This window comes from Pelodiscus sinensis, chromosome 6 (assembly GCF_052426305.1).
Source record: "Pelodiscus sinensis isolate ZL-2025 chromosome 6, ASM5242630v1, whole genome shotgun sequence".
NCBI classification, from domain to species: Eukaryota; Metazoa; Chordata; order Testudines; family Trionychidae; genus Pelodiscus; species Pelodiscus sinensis.
Window position 1 is genome coordinate 83,388,041 of NC_143057.1, and position 16,577 is coordinate 83,404,617.

The 16,577-nt window shown below is 38.5% G+C and overlaps 1 protein-coding gene across 6 annotated transcripts in view; it reads right to left on the bottom strand.

Annotated features, from left to right (window-relative positions):
- Positions 1 to 898: 898 nt before the first annotated feature.
- The window catches only part of ZNF366 (zinc finger protein 366), a 39,899-nt gene continuing 24,220 nt past the window's right edge, over positions 899 to 16,577 (bottom strand). For all 6 annotated transcript variants that reach the window (XM_006124295.5, XM_006124296.5, XM_089779338.1 and 3 more), the window contains 4 exons: positions 14,869 to 16,181; positions 12,525 to 12,716; positions 3,745 to 3,919; positions 899 to 1,596 (listed from right to left, as the gene is read on the bottom strand). In XM_006124295.5, the coding sequence (XP_006124357.2) occupies positions 1,064 to 1,596; positions 3,745 to 3,919; positions 12,525 to 12,716; positions 14,869 to 16,170 (2,202 nt within the window). In that variant the 5' untranslated portion in view covers positions 16,171 to 16,181 and the 3' untranslated portion in view covers positions 899 to 1,063. The remainder of the gene's footprint in view (positions 1,597 to 3,744; positions 3,920 to 12,524; positions 12,717 to 14,868; positions 16,182 to 16,577) is intronic.

Genomic DNA, 16,577 nt, shown 5'->3' on the forward strand with positions numbered 1-16,577 from the left:
AAACTTTCTCCCATTCACATAACTGACCAATAGGATGCAGCCTTGTCAAATAAGTAACAGAAAATGAAGTACAAGAAGACCCTAATGCCTTTGTGGGGGTGTTTTGTTTTGATGTCTCTTTTAAAACAAAAGCTGGTAAGAGATTGGCTTTCAAAATAGCAGTGCGCTCCAAGATAAAATGGAGAGCTGAATGGGAAATTTTACCCTTGTGCTTATCTAAATTAAGCAATAAGAATGAGATAATTATGTGGAATTATAGCAAAACTTGCAAATACAATGTGCTGCTGTTCCTCAAATGTATTGGCCTGAACAAACAACAAAATAAAATGTCTGTTCAGTTCATGCTATTTACTTTCAATAATTGTTAAATGCTACCATGCTGATAGAGATAGAGGCGAGCATTACTATATTCTATTGTCATAGAAGAAAAGGCCCAATTCTAGTCCTTTCACAAGAGTGTAAATTATAAAGTTGTTGCTTATCTGACAAAACATTAGAGTTTCATCTTATTTGGTTTCCTATTTCCCACTGTAAACAGATGCAGTAAAGCAGTCATTTGCAAAACTCAAAACCTCTTGGTTGTGTTAATTCTGCTATCAATGACGGTATTCTCATGCATGCATATCTAACAATATTTCTGCATATGCTGGAAAACATTTAGCATCTTCTTGAAACCTGCAGAAATAAGTGTTCTTATATATTCTTTAGTCAACTTATACCTCAAACACTACAGTACACTGCTTTTTGATAACTAGAAATTGTGAATATGTAGGTATTGTCCTAAATAAAGGAAATAAAACCTCTTTACCCATTCTATTGTCTGCCTATATATGAAATGAATATATATGAAAATGATGTCTATCAGAGAAGAATAAAGCAGTCAAATTACACCAGGAAATGAAATATTCTATATTTTTATCTTAAAATTATCTGTATTCATTTGGCTCGTTCATCCTGAAAAACGTTTACAAGCTGCCAATTTTTTGCAATAACTATTCATTTTAACAACCATGAATGAGTTGCCTGGTTCTCAGTTTCCAAGTGTAACTTAAAAGTTGTCAATTTAGATGCCTATAAGCATTGCTTGTTTTTCCATTTTCCTTTCCAGTAATTCTTTTAAACTGTTCTTCCTGTGTTTGAAGTATAGGTAATCAGAGAGAGAATGGCTGAGTCTGGCCTGTTCAAAGGGTCTAAAGTTCAGGCATTCCTTGTTATTTGCAAAGTCTCTCTCCTCTTGGCTCTCTTTGTCTTGATTTCCTTTCTCCTTCTCCAGTCCTCCTTCTCTCAACATTTCCTCCTTCTCATCACAGTAGGACTCTTTGAAATCTTTCACCACGTAGTCTGATTTGCTAGACAGATTTCGGGGCATATACAGCTTGTTGTTTTCATGATGGTACATGACAGGACTGTACTGCTCTGCTTCATAGCAGTTGTCTTCCTCTTCCTCCTGACCTGAGCTTCCCTTGGCACTCTCACCATCAGAATGAAATGAAATTCCTTTTCCTTGGCTTTTCTGGGAAAGGTCAAAAGGCTCTTCCTGTTCCAAGTTTCTCAAGACACCTGTTTGGGACAGTGTAATTCTTCCTCTTCCAAAACCTTATGGTGGTTTAAAAAAAGGTTACAATTTATACATAAGTTTATTTAATGCTGTCTTTTTAGTCAAACCATGGTTTGGGTTTGGATTTTTTTTTAAAATGCAATTTGTGTAAGATGGGGTCAGACTGTTTAAATATTCTGCCCTTACAAAGTATATCCTTCATCCATTTAGCTCCAAACATTTAATAAACATTAGTCTCTTGGCACCGCAAGAGTTAACATAGAAAAAGCATTATTGTATCCTTTTATAGATAATTAAACTGAAGCATAAAATAGATTATTGGACTTATCAATGAGTCACACAAATAGGGACAAAAACCTATAGTCATGAACTCTAGTTGACTACTTTTGCTACTAGATTTACACACTTCTTCCCTGTTTATATTTTTACATATATCTGATCATCTACAGCACCACCAAAGCTTTAATTTCTGCCCATTCAAGGTGAGGTAAAAAGGTATAAAAACCTGTTAATACATTCTATGGGTGCTCTGCTTCCAAAGCAATACTATTAAAATGGTAGCCCTGATCATTTCTAAATAGTTTGCTGTTCCTCAGTTAATTTAGTTTGACCTTCCTCAGCTAATGGTACTGAAAAGCCTGCTATGTATCATTCAGCGTTTCTGCTAAGTTACTAGGGAAATAATCAGATGACATTTTTGAATGGTCTTACAGAATCTTTCCTTTCATAACAATACTCATACGGGTCTTGTCTCGAGCGTCTGCTCTGTGTGTTTCCCTTCTGCTTGTTTGAAAACAGAAGTGAGCCCAGACAATAACCTCAGATTCCAAAACCCTCCAACTGTGAGGAAACTCAAATCAGGAGTCTGACTTCACAGTTTGGCCCCATCTCTGGTTTTAAAAATCATTAAGTGAAATCCTGTCCCCATTGAAGTCAATAGCAAAACTCCCATTAACTTCAGTGGGGCAAGTATTTCTACCACTGGTTCTATTTCCTCCATAACTGGCAATGACATCTACAGAATGTATGCAGTCTCATTGTTGCAGTGGTCAGAGACAAACATAGGGAAGTGTGCGTGTGTGAACCCTGCACGGTAAATATCAGGTCATTTAAACTTCTACATGTTAGGATCCACCTCTGTTTCATTTTAATGTTTTTTAAATGTTATTAAAATTATGCACTGCAGGCTGTAGGAATCCCAGCAATTATTAAAAACACACCAACAAATCCCATCTAGCACAAAACAGTCAATTATCAAGAAAATCTAACTTTGTAAAATCTCTTTGCCATCCGGATTCCCAAATGAAACCTCATGCCCAACTATCTCAACTCTTCTGAAAAGCAAAGCCCATTTAATCAAACAGGCAGCATATTCTTCACAAGTCAACAACAGTTGATTCATCAAACCAAAATGGGGAATAAATATCAATGGCATATGCCCTACTGGAGAAATTGCTCCTTGTAACTGGAGGGAGCTCTAGTTTGAGCTCCTATCCTGATCTCTGTCTCTCATCATGCCTTATTGACCCACTTATCTCTCAAGTGGGAAAATTCCAGACTATTTTGGGCTTTACAGGTCACACCTGACATTTTGGAAGTCAGTCAGTAGGAACATGGGGCACTGGAGTTCCCACATGTGATATGGCAGATCTTGTTGCAGTGTCTTGTACCAGCTACAAGTTTCCAAAAGGATGTAGGGTGTTAAAACAGCTGGGAATTCCGCCAAATGAAGTTGCAATTCTTACTCAAAAATAATAAATTACACCTGCAGTCAGGAGGGTCAGTATAATCTCTATGCTATGTCCTCCAATTGCTTCTTCAACCCACCATGATCATCTTGGTCTTATGAGGACTAAAACTCTTAAACTCCCTTCCATGGCCCAAACTAATCAGTAAAACTGAAACTCTACTGCACTACCTGGATAAGATGGAGATCCAAGGAAGTTCATCTACTGTGCAGTGACAGAGATTGAGGAACAGTGACAGATAATGTTTAGAAAACATTGATATGGTTCAATAAACCTCTCTTACATTGCAACATAATCTCCTAGCAATGTGAAGTTCAGTAATTTCCAGTATCAAAAGCAGAGGAAACAACTATCTTTTGAGATCTGTCACTGTGCCCTTTACAGTGTCATTGTGTGCATTCAAACCACTGCAAGAACAACCTTCTTGCTAGTTATTACCTTGAGAATGAAATCCTCTTTCCATGACCCCGTGTTTGACTTTCATGTGTCTGGTGAGGTTTCCCTTCAAGGTGAATTTACTGGGACAATAGAGACACTTGAATGGTTTGCTGTCGGAATGCAAGTGCATGTGTCCCATTAAATTGTGCATTCTGTTAAATTCCTTTCCGCACAGCTGTCAAGAACAATGGAAATTAAAATGATTTATTTTGTAGATGCACCTATAAGGCGAGCACTTTAAAGGTAAATACAATTTCCCCTTGAGATAAGAATGTACTGTAGCCCAGACAGCTTCTGCCAGGAACTTCATTTTATCATTCCAAACTGTGTCCAAAGAACAAAAACAAACTGTCAGTATAGTGCTGGGGCTTATTCTATCCAAATACATACATACATACATACATAGCTAAGCAAACACTTTGGGTTGTTTAATGTTGTAAGAATCTAAATAAAGAGCCCTTCAGAATCAGAGAAAGCCCATAAAATGGGCATAAGAGGCTCAGCTCTATAAGCTTAGTCAAGGCTCAGGACAGACTTCGCCAGGCTAGGAGAGGCTGGCTCCAGGCCCCCAGAAGGCAACAGGCCTCAGGTAGAAGATGGGCTAAAGGCCCCAGCCAGCCCTTCAGTGTCACCGGGTGTGCACTGCTCAAAGCTCTGGTGGACATTTAAAGGGGCCTGGGCCTAGTTCTATATCTTTTAGCTTTAAATAAATCACAACTTCAAAATCCTGTTCATAGGGTTGCCAGATGGTTTAACAAAAAATACCGAACACCCCTCAAACAAACAAACAAAAAAGAGTGTGGGGGGGAATTCTGTTGGGGGAAAAAAAGGAGGAGACCAAAGTTGTTAAGCAAAAAAAAACCCGGGGGAGACCAAAGTTAAGGGGAAAAAAGGGCGCTGCGCCTTTAAACGGCCCCACACTCCTCACTCCTCCACCCCCGCCAGATGCGGCAGGGGAAAATTGTCCCCGCCGGGCTTCCATCCAAGGGAAACAGGAAATGCCGGACATTTCACATGTCCGGTATTTTCTGGGTTTTTTTTTACCGGATGGGGGGACCCGAATACCGAACTGTCCAGGCGAAAACCGGACACCTGGCAACCCTGCCTGTTCAGTCAGGCCATATACTTTCTGCTGTTTAAATCTAGACCTTAATACCATGCCAAGAAGGAACATGGAAAACTTCTGATGAAAGATCAGACAGGTAAAAGGTATTAATGAAGTAGTGTATAGCTTCCCTATCCATGCACTTCTAATGACAGAAGTATTTAGCAGAAAGATAGTAAAAGCAAATTCTCCCTCCCCCACATCCTCTTGATTCTTCTCTGATCCTCTCCTTTTCTGTGTACTAGCTTCTGTTTTTTATGCCTGTGATGAGTAAGCTGAAGTTCAGACAGTCTTGTGGCTGCAACAATGACTCAGGTTTTCCTGGAGCACATTAATTCCAACACTAGCCATTGATCCAGCAGGTTTCCCTTTGATGAAACAATATGTTGGGTTTTTGTTTTTGTTCCTAGATGTCTCCTTTCATTGCCCTATAAACAAAATGTGTTCTCAAACACACAGGGTAAAAGTCGAATTAAGCTATGCAACTTCAGCTACGTCTATTGTGTAGCTTAAGTCAAAATAGCTTAATTTGCCTTTCAGCACTGTCGACACAACAGGAAGTCAAAGGAAGAACACTCTTCCTTCGACTTCCCTTACTCCTCATGAAAGGAGGATTAACATATGTCAGAGTAAGAAGTCCTCCAGCTTGACATTATTTGAAATAAATGCTTGTAGTATAGATGTGCATTATGTTATTTTGGAATAACACCAGTTATTCTGAAATAATGCTGCTATGTAGATATACAAACAGATATTTGTTAACCCTGTTATGGACTTCTGAACTTCCAATTCCTGATAAGGATGTAACAAGTAACTTCATTTCTTCCTTTCATATTGATGTCTCCCTCAGTCAGGAAAGTTTCCAGCAGACGTAGAACCCACTGCATACTGTACATTTGAACTCCTTTTTGGAAAAATTTTAATCAAAGTCTCTTCCCAGTTGAACTGATTAATCTGCATCTTCATATTATATGAGCCCAGGGGCTCCCTAGCTAAATACAGTACTTTCTATATGGATTTAAACTAGAAACCTTGGTTTCATTTGAATTCTGATTTAGATATTTCACATTATTTTGGGGAATTTACTATACTATTGTTTGAGGGATGATTCAAATTTGTTACACTGTCTACCAGACTATCTGCTGTTGTGGGGAAAGTTTAAAATTGTGGGCTGATCTTGGGTGGACTATCCCCCTCTTTTTTCTGCACTAGAACTGCTTCCCATTTTCCTCTGAGAAAAGTTAACTGAACTATTAAAAACTGCATGATATCTGAGTATTCTTTTCAAATCTACAATAGAATTGAATGAATACTGAAAAATATCTGAAAATAGTCACTTGCATTTTTAAATGATTTGCTTCCTCTGTGTTAGTCCTTGTTTTGTCTTCTGCAAATATGCCAGCGAGTTTATTGGCAAAAGTGCTCACAGAAAAAAACCCAGTTTTAATAAAAGTTTTAGAATAGTCTCAGAAAATGAATTATTAATTTGTAATTTCACACAGGACACTAGATTCTAAGTATTACTCATCCAATTAGGAAATAGGACTCTATGTCCTAAGCTTCCAAGGAAAGATAACAAATCTGGCAGCTTATATTTCAAATTTTCATGATTAAATATCTGCAATGAATAGGCTGTACTCCATTTATAGGTCAAGAATTATTTGTAGAAATTGTGACAAAATCATTTCAGATATATCCATTCAAGAATTATAAACTGTTCATAGGCAACTTAGTTCCTGCTTCTGAAATCTTGTTTCATCAGTTGAATAGTTGCCCACTTTTTGATCACCTCTATTTACAGCAGACAGTATACTAAAATAATAACACAGCAGATTTCACCATGACCTGGATCCTTTGCATCCTCAGATTGCTGTCTGATACTTTTTAATATCATTTTTTGCTAATCTTTTGTGGTGGTAGCAACTGCAGCAATTGATTTATCATAATCTGTGTAATTATATACAACTACAGGATCAAACTCTGTTCTCCGTTCTCATTCAGTAATAAATCCCTATTGAAATCAGTGCCTCAGAAAGCATCCAGGGGGAAAGAGAGGCAAAGAAGTGTTGATTAGCGTAGAGGACTGCTGATAGGGAATTGGGGGAAGGGGAGACAGGAGGGAAGTGGGCAGCATCCAGAGCCTTGGGCCCTTTACATTGGCACCAAGTCACAGGTGGTGTGTTTCTGATGACACAGAATGTTTGGGTGAGGGAGACTTGCCTCATCCCCACCCCTACCACTTGAGGCCATGCTCCTTCTCTAACTAGTCTCCTTCCCACCTTACCCAGGGCCCAGGCAAGTCTATCCTCAGCCCTGTTAACATAGTAAAATCCATGAAGGACAATAGCTGCTCTTAATAGCAGCTGGAACAGCCCATGATATAGCAATGATTCTCTGAATTTAAGAGATATTTTTTAGCCTGAGAACATTTGTTGTTCACATTCTGGCTAATCTGTTGCTCAGACTGGAGGATTTTTGTACCTATCTTCTAAAATACTAACCAAAGAAATGCAAGTAACACATCAGTCTGAATAATTAAAGTAGTTAATTCGTCTAGGAGTCTTTATAAGGTTTATAAAAACAAGTTCTGCAAGAGTCTTTTTAGTCAGCCGTACATATTGTTGGTTCTTTTTCTCTGGAGGAAACAAAATGGGTCTGATTCTCTGGACAAAGAGGACAGAGTTTCCATTTCCCTGAATCATTCACAGTCTAAGGAATGGAATAAAGCTAAATTTGCTCCTGACCCTAAAACCACTTTTCACTAGAGCTGAAGAATGTAATTGGAAACTGAATCCCTTGATGGCAGGGGGGAAGTGATGCCAAGGGAAAATCCGCGAGGGAGATGTTACAGGACAATAAAACAAAGGAAATAAAATTATATCTATTAGGAGAGTGGCTGGCAGGGAAGGGCACGATTACAGGGTGAACTGGACCTCTGTGGGGTTTTGGGCTCAGTTCCACCCTTTGCCAGATTCTGCCTACCTTCCAACTGAAGGGGAATACGTTCCAGGGTCACATGGCAGAAGATTGTGACTCAGGCTATGTTTACACTACCAGGTTATTTTGAAATAAGTTATTTTGAAATAACTCCCAAAATAACTATTTTGAAATAGCATGTCCACACTACAGGGAAGCCTCGAATTTAGTCCGAGGCAGGATCTCTTAATGTGGACACACTATCTTGATTTAGAACCCATGGAAGCATTGGGAAGTAATTATTTGAATGACTCTGGGGAATAGTTATTTTGAAATAGCAGCAGCTGAGCATCCACATTAACTCTATTTTGAAACAGCAATTTTGAAATAAGTGTTATTTCTCTTAGAATGAGGGGTTATTATTTCAAAATAACAAACCCTTTATTTTGAAAGAATTTCAAAATAATGGGCTAGCTGTGTGGATGCTCACCTTGTTATTTCAAAATAACTGTAGTGTAGTCATGCTCTCAGAGTCAGGTCTATGGGCATATAAAAGCAGCCTGAGTTTAGAGAACAGGACAAAGAAAAGAAGGCAGCAGAGAAGCTCTCCGTAAGTCCCAGTCAAACAGACTGGGAGCAGAGCCTGCTGAGAGCCAGCTAGGAAAGCTGGAAGCCAATCTGTTGGAATGTAGTGCTTCCCAGGCAGTGGCCTAGAGCTGTGGGAACTACAGGGAGCAGACAGTCTCCTGTGAGAGATTCCAGGTCAGGTGAAACAATGTAGTTTACATGTGGAGCTCATTGTTAAACTGGTTTAGTTGTGAGAAATAAAACTGACAAAAACTAATTGAACTCCTATAGCTATTGAGAGTCTTTTGACATACTGGCCAGTGAATTGTCCCACTGACTTACTCAAAATTTTGTAGCAAAATGCCTGTAAGCTGAGCCATTTGCTCATGCCATGAAGTAACCCTATAGCACAAAGCACCATGTTCCAGAGTCTCGGTATTAGACTCTGTCAAGCATTTTATGAGTCTTTAAAAATTTTCTACAGTATGAATTCATTTCCATTACCTACTGATTTGAAACCATGCTCTTGGATATAATAGGAAAGCTTGGGACACACTAGCGTCCTTGTGGGCAGTCTTGGAAGAGAAGCAAAGAATGGAATGAGCATGAATAAAACTCTTACTCCAAGACCAAGGCTACCAAGTGTACTTGGTATTACTGAGGAAAATACCAAAGTATTCTTTAGTAAAGATTCAATGGTTATTGATTTCACTGCCAATGGCAAACCTCTTATTAATTTCAGGAGAAGCAATCTTCCCATCTTATTGTAGCAACAGAACATCATTGGAAGCAACTGGTACTGAATACTGTAGTATTTTTTGTTAATAAGGAAGCATAGACTTTGTTTTTTAAAAGCTGAAAGGATCTTCACTCTTCAGAGAGTGAGCCAAATGAGATTACAAGCTGTAGCTGGGTGAGGAAACACAAGGCACAAGAATTTTCTACTCCCTAACATCAGATAGTCTGTGTGTGGCTGTGATTAGACATATAGGAAAGCCATGTGTTTTCTTTTGCTATGAGAAAAAAAGCCTCAAAAATTGCAGCCTGCAGTGAGGCAGAAAGGCCACTGCTGTGCTGTCCTTCCCTTACATTCTTCTTCTATTTTTTTTTCCTCATAAGAAGGGTGTTCCTTTCCTCACAGAGAGAGAGGGAGAGGGAGAAAGACTGTAAATTGTCCAAAAGGACCGTGAGAAAACAGGAAGCTTTGAAAAGTACAAGAGAAAGCAAGATGAAATCTATTTGCAGGCGGTTCCCTGGGGACATGTGAGCCATTGTTAAGCAGGCAGTTCATACAGCTATATCCTTCCTTCTGCTGAGGAGGAACGGGGTGCCAAAAGGCTGCTATCTGGTCATTGCCTTAACCCTCTGAATACCATCCAAAAAGTCTTGACTAATCCAAATTTCCTTTGGGGATTCTACCAGAGAGGCAATGGATAACCCTGAGCTAGGGGCCCTGGCATTCCCCTTTCTTACAGCAGTTCAATTCCTTTTTGACTTCAGAGACATTACTTCTACCAGTGTAGTAGTGGGAAGAATGTGGCCCACAATGCTTATTTGTTTTTGTTCTGAAAGGCAATGTTGGGTAGAGATGGGGAGGAAAACAGGTGTTCCTCTGAAGCTTTTGCTGCTAGTTGAAAAACATGTTGCTTGCTACTCTGGTTTGTTCTGAATCAGAACAAAAGACTGAAATTTTTTAAATTACCCATTGACAAATTTTTAAACATTTGTCATTTGGTACCATCGAAACATTGTTTTAATAAGGTGAAGTGTTTTGTTTTGATAATATGGCAACAATATGACATATTAAATACAATATGCTTTGATGTTAAATAACATTGTAATAAAATGAAATCATTGTAATATTATATAAAAGTATGAACAAGCAGATCTGAAACAATAAAGTCAAAACAAAACATTTCAGCATTATTTAAACAAAACAAGAAAGTTGAAATAATTTGTTTTGATTTTTTTCCATTTAAAAATTAATTGATATAATTATTTTCCCATTAAACATTTTGATTTTGACTAAAGTGCATTTTCCAACAGAAAACTATTTCATTGAAAATTTTGTGATTAGCTCTACCTTTCATTTCCTTTAAGAACAGGTCTCATTTCAGACTCTTGAATGAAGAATTCAAAGATTGCATCCAGATCAAACTCCAGGGCTATATCTTCAATGCCAGTTTTTCTGGCAGAAAATATGCTAATGAGAAACTCATTAGCATAAGTTGTGATCTCATTAGCATATTTTCCATCATGTCTTTTTGCGCAAAAAGAAGCAGTGTGGATGGGGGGGTGGTTTGTGCAAAAACCCCATTTTGCACAAGATCCTTATGCCTGTGAGGCTACATCTACACAGCTTCCCGCTTCCGCAAAAGCCTATGCAAATGAAGTGTGGATTAGCATATTCCCTTGCTTCATTTGCATAAGTAATTAGGAGCTGGTTTTGCTCAAGAGGTTTTTGTGCAAAAAGGCACCATCTACACAGGGGTGGCCCGTGAGCCTACGCGAGCCAGGCAGCTGCCTAGGGCGCTGCTGGCCCGGGCGCCCCATGGTGACATCACAGCCATTGACAGCCATGCAGGCAGGGGAGCCAATTGCACCACCCCGCCTAGGGTGCCAGCTGCTGCAGCCAGCCTCGGGCTGCTCCTGCATCTACACAGTGCCTTTTTGCATAAAAACCCCCTCTTGCACAAGAGCAGTTCTTCCTGAAAAATCAAGGAAGAACAGCTCTTGCGCAAGAGAGGGGTTTTGCACAAAAAGGCACTGTGTAGATGCAGAAACGGCTCCTAATTACTTGCACAAAAATGGCTCCTAATTACTTATGCAAATGAAGTGCGGCAATATGCTAATCCACACTTCATTTGCATAGGCTTTTTCAGAAGAGGGAAGCTATGTAGACGTAGCCTGACAGGCATAAGGATCTTGCCGAAAACAGGGTCTTTGCACAAAAAAAGAGTCCACACTGTTTCTTTTTGTGCAAAAACCCCTTGCACAAAACAAAACAGCAGAAAATATGTTAATGAGATCACAACTTATGCTAATTATTCCCTCATTACCATATTTTCTGCCAGAAGAACTGGCAGTGAAGACGAAGCCCAGGAGTTTATGCAGAAACTGGAAAACATAATGCTCTGTAAGTATTTATACTGCATTCAGTTCCTTTGTGCTTAAAGGATACCCAAATGAGACTGAAACATACAAATTTGGGCATTATAAGCAAAAGATATATTATTGAGCCATGTTGTCAGTTAAAAGAAGTAATACATATAAGAAATGAAAATGGTGATTATACAGGTCAGCCTTAAGCAGGAAAACAAACTTGAATAACTTCTTCCCTATGATAAAAAATTGAAAAACAACAAATAGTCTAGCACCTTAAAGACTATCAAAACATATAGATGGTATCATGAGCTTTTGCTGGTACAACCCACTTCTTCAGATGGTTGTAAATCAGAACCCCAAATCCAAATGCCTCCAAACTTGAAGTTCAGATCAAGATGTGCTTTACATCCATTTAATTTCTGTGCGCTATCTTGAGGGAGGTAGCAATCCTGCCTAAGATGAACCTATGCTATTTGGTTGTCATCACAAAAGGCAAACAAGTATTTTTCAGAAGGCTGGGATACTAATGTCCTGGCCAAATTTCAGTTTGGAGGCAATTATATTTGACCTATTCAAAATGTTTTTGTAGTTCTGTTTTGCTACAGTGTACCTCATGTCTTGCACCAGCTATAGTGTAGGATTATGGAGCATTGTTAATGGCATTTCTGTGACTCCCCAGGTCAATGTATTTTAATAGGTACATCAATTTATTGAGCACTTTTATCTAGCATATTTCATTCTAAAGAAGAAATGTCAGCTATTTTTATTATCATTATCAGATCAGCAACTACCTTTAGTACTCACTAAGGAAAAAAATACAGCTTCAAGATTAAGGATACTGAAAATATTTAAGGTGGGAAATAAAAAAAAATCTGTAATTTTTCCTGCCCCTGTTTTGGATTTTTTATTTGCACTGAAACTACTTTGATTAAGAAAAGAAACTAAAGAATTATTCTGAAAAGTGAATTTAAATTAGCATATAATATTATTTTAGGTATTGCTTTTCCAATTGCATCCTGCCACTCTTAATGAAATCTCGGGAGCATTCACTAATACTGTGCCTCTGCAACTCATGAGAAAGTCTTACCTTGCATTTAAAGGGCTTGACATCAGAGTGGACAATCATATGTGCCTTCAGAGTCTGTTTCTGCACAAAGCTCTTGAAGCACAGGTGACACTGGTAGGCTCTGATATTGGTGTGGATCAACACATGTCTCTTCATGTTGGCTAGCAGAGTGAACTCCCGGCCACAGATCCTACATTTATGCTCTTTTACACCCTTATGGAAACAGAAAGTCAGAAAACTGAATAGATGTGACTGTTTCAGTCATTTATTTTCAAAGCTGTTATATGAATATATATTCAAGCAGTGCTAATAAACCAATGAATAAGTTCAGTTCTTGTTAACATCACCCTGCTGAAGTGGTAGCTATTTGGATACTTTTGTTTTCTTCTGGTCAATTTATGTAAGATTTTGTAAGGGGAAAGAGAAACCATAAAATGTCTATATGACAGAACAATATAAATAGGAGTGAGGAATAGCAAGTGGCACTTCCCTCAGTAAGTTTTACAGAGCAGTCATATCAGGCTATTCGGCCTCCCCTTTCAAACTCCGTTTAGATAATAATTTTGCACTTCTATAGTGCTTTCATCCAAAGATCACATAGCACTTTATGAACATTAATATAGGGGAGCATGTTCTTCATTTTACAAATGGGGGAAAACCAAGACACGGGGAAGTGAAATCACTTTCCCAAGTTCCACTGAAAGTCTATGGGAGAGCCATTAAACTGATTTTCTTACTGACTACAAGAGCATCATATGATTTTATTAGTGATGAGAAATTATTATATAACACTGTGGAAAAAATTGTCTAGCTCCTTTCAGAAAATGGGTCTTAGCAGCCTGTGGCATAGGAGCTTTTGAAAATTTTACCCTGTATTAATATCATTAGGACATCCAAATGACAAACCCAGTGGTAAAATTCTACTGCTCTACTAGTAGCTTACCTACCAATTGCATGTATGCCAATACCAAGTCAACCATTTATAAACTTAAGTGAGACCTAAAATAACTTTCCAACATCTGATAACTAGGAGCCTGGAACAATCCCTGTTGAAGTCAGTGGTAGGAGTTTGACTTCAATGGGTGTTGGATTTAGCCTTAAGGAACAAAGAAAGAGTCTGTCTCTATTTTGAGGAAAAATATTTTAAAATTACCTGCTCAATTTTTTGTAAGGAGCAAAAAGTCATGCAATTAAAGCAATAATACCAGTGGCACTGGGCATTACTGACCATCTGTGGGCATAAAACATTAACTGTGGATACAAATAATAGCTTTAAGATCCAACAGACCGTTAGAAGCTAAGGACTCTTCCATTGTGCTCACAACTGATCACACTTGATTAATTACGGGCAAGAAGGTGTTGCATTTTTTATTGCAAGTTTGTATTAGACTTTTAGCTAAGTTTAAAATTACAGAGTAAATCCAAAGAAGAGTTGGTCCTACAGAAGAGGAAATGGGAAGAAAAAGAGAAAAGAAAATACTGACTATGTACCGGTAGTTGTCTAAAAAATTAGCTTATAATACTTAAATTTTGCAATGTTCTGTGTTCTTAGTGTTTTAATTTTAAACATTAACCCAAATTAGACCACTGGAGGGGGGAGAAGACCCAAATCTGAATCCAATTGTTCATAAAACATGTGGATGTGTTTGTTAGTTTATCAACATTAGTTAAAATACAATTTGATTGTTAGATTAAAATTGATCCTTACCATAGGTTTGTGATATACTGAGAATTCTAATTGCAGATGTTACGCATCACACTGAAAACTCTTTTCTGTTCATTCCAGATTATACACCTGATCCAAAACCTATTGATGCCAGTGCAAAGACTCCCACTTATGTCAAAGGGCTTTGGATCAGATCCCTTTTTGTACAGCTCCAGTCACTTGTTTTTCTAGGTTACTTCTAGGATAAGGTGGTAGAGGTTGGGATGGTTTTTCTAACTGTAGTACAGAAGCCGTTTACACAAAATTTAACAAGGAGTAGTAAATTTTCTTGTCTATACATGGTTAAAAAAATGTGTTTAAATTTCACTGCTAAAGATCATTATACAAAACTATGGTTTTCATGAAGATAAAAACTAAACTAATGTGGAGAATGTGTATTTAAATTTGGGGAGTAATACAAGCAACTTGAGTGAACTCCTGGCTATGATGAGATTTCTTTTTTCTTGCACTGAATTTCTTAAGACTAGAGATCATTTCTGTTAATGGCCATACTATTCTTGTTGTTTTTGCATAAAATTCAAATCCATACAAGGGCCTGTAGATATCAGTTCTTTTGGAGTATGTAAGTTGGATTTTAATGGTGCAAAGGCTTTGTGTTGGCCTTCAAGATCAGGGCAAATTTACACATTAGTGACTTACCTTGTGGGTTAAGGAGTGTTGCTTGAGATGGTGGGGCTGAACAAACTCCATGCCACATTCAGTACATATGTATGGACGGATATCTTTGTGCTTCATCATGTGGTTTTGCAGCTGGCTTGGGTACTGGAAAGTTTTATCACATTCTGTGCAATTGTATTGTATAGGACCTCGATGGGTTGTTAAGTGTCTCTTCAGCTGGGCCAGGGTTGGAAAGTCAAGACCACACTCCACACAAATATTCTCTCTGCCACTCTCATGCTTAGTCTCGTGGGCTTTCAGCTCACTTGGATAGGCAAAACCTCTGCCACAAATCCTACAGTTGTAGGGTTTGATGTCACTGTGTTGCATCATATGTCTCTTCAGATGACTGGTTTGGGTGAAAGCCTTGTGACACACCTGGCACTTATGTGGTCGAGTGCCCTGGTGTGTCAACATATGAGTGTGTAAGTGACTCAGCTGCTTGAAAAGTTTCCCACACCGAGTGCAAGCATGAGGTTTGATGCCACTGTGTCCCAAGATGTGGGTGACCAGATTGTACTTGGAAGTGTAGGACTTTTCACACATTGGGCATTGCCATCGTTTTTGTTCTCCCCCTACATCGACATAATAGCTGTCATCAATCTGGAGGTTGACATCTACTCTTTCCACCTTCTGTTTATTGTCACCACTTTCGCTCAGCTCAGTCCTCCTGAATGCTGGCTCCAAGGGTCTTTTCAGTTGGAAGGAATTCCTGAAATGAAAGTTTGGGGGTATAATAAAAGGAAACATCAGGCCAGGGTGAACTTTCGGGTAATAGGAGTAAGGAGTCTGCACAAATGCAGGAGTGTTGGGCCACATCATGTTGGGCTTTACTTGTTCTTGTTTAATGGGCTTGGCTCCAAAGTGCTCCAGACTTCTGTAGAACTGAAAACCAATGTTACACAGATCAATCATTTGGGAGCTGTACTTGGGCTGTGTGGGTTGTTGATACATCAAAGGAAAACTTGGAGAGCATATGTTGTTGTCTTCAGAGCTGTGTGATGGTGATGTGGGATCGCCTGTGCAGATAGCATGAGGCATTTTTGTGGGCATGCTTTTGCGTTTTCGGGACCCTCCTTCTAAGGATCCATGAAAGGGTTCTATATCTCCAAGTGAAGGACTGTACTGGAACTGTGCAAGCTGTGCCCTGAATTCTTCACTTAGTGGTGCAGTTCTGTGAGACTTTACATCGGGGTCCATTGACTGCAGGCAGGGTGATGTGTGTGTTTTGTCCACATTAAAACATATATCCTCATTTTTCATCGTATTTAATTCCTTCTGCATTGTTTGCCTTCCTTAAAAAAAAAACAAAAACAAAAAACCAAAACTTTAATTTCTTCTCGTGTTCTTTTAAGGCCTTTGTTTTATTTTGTGGTTCATTTATAAAACAGTCTCATGACCAAATAAGTTACCAATTAACTTCTCTTATACAAAATCTGTAAGTGGAAACAAAGAAGCTTTGACCTTTCTATGCTAGAAATTAGTGCTTTAAATCAAGCTCAGATCAAACATTTGTTTATGATCTAATGGTAATGTACTTGAATACACTGTTCAGCATATATTTATTCTAATACCACTGTGTAATTCAGCTAAATCAATTATAGGCCAAATCTTGTCTTTGAATGTGCACGCACAGGCACCAGAGTTTGGCTCTGTAACTAAAAGATACAACAATACAAATGATGATGCAT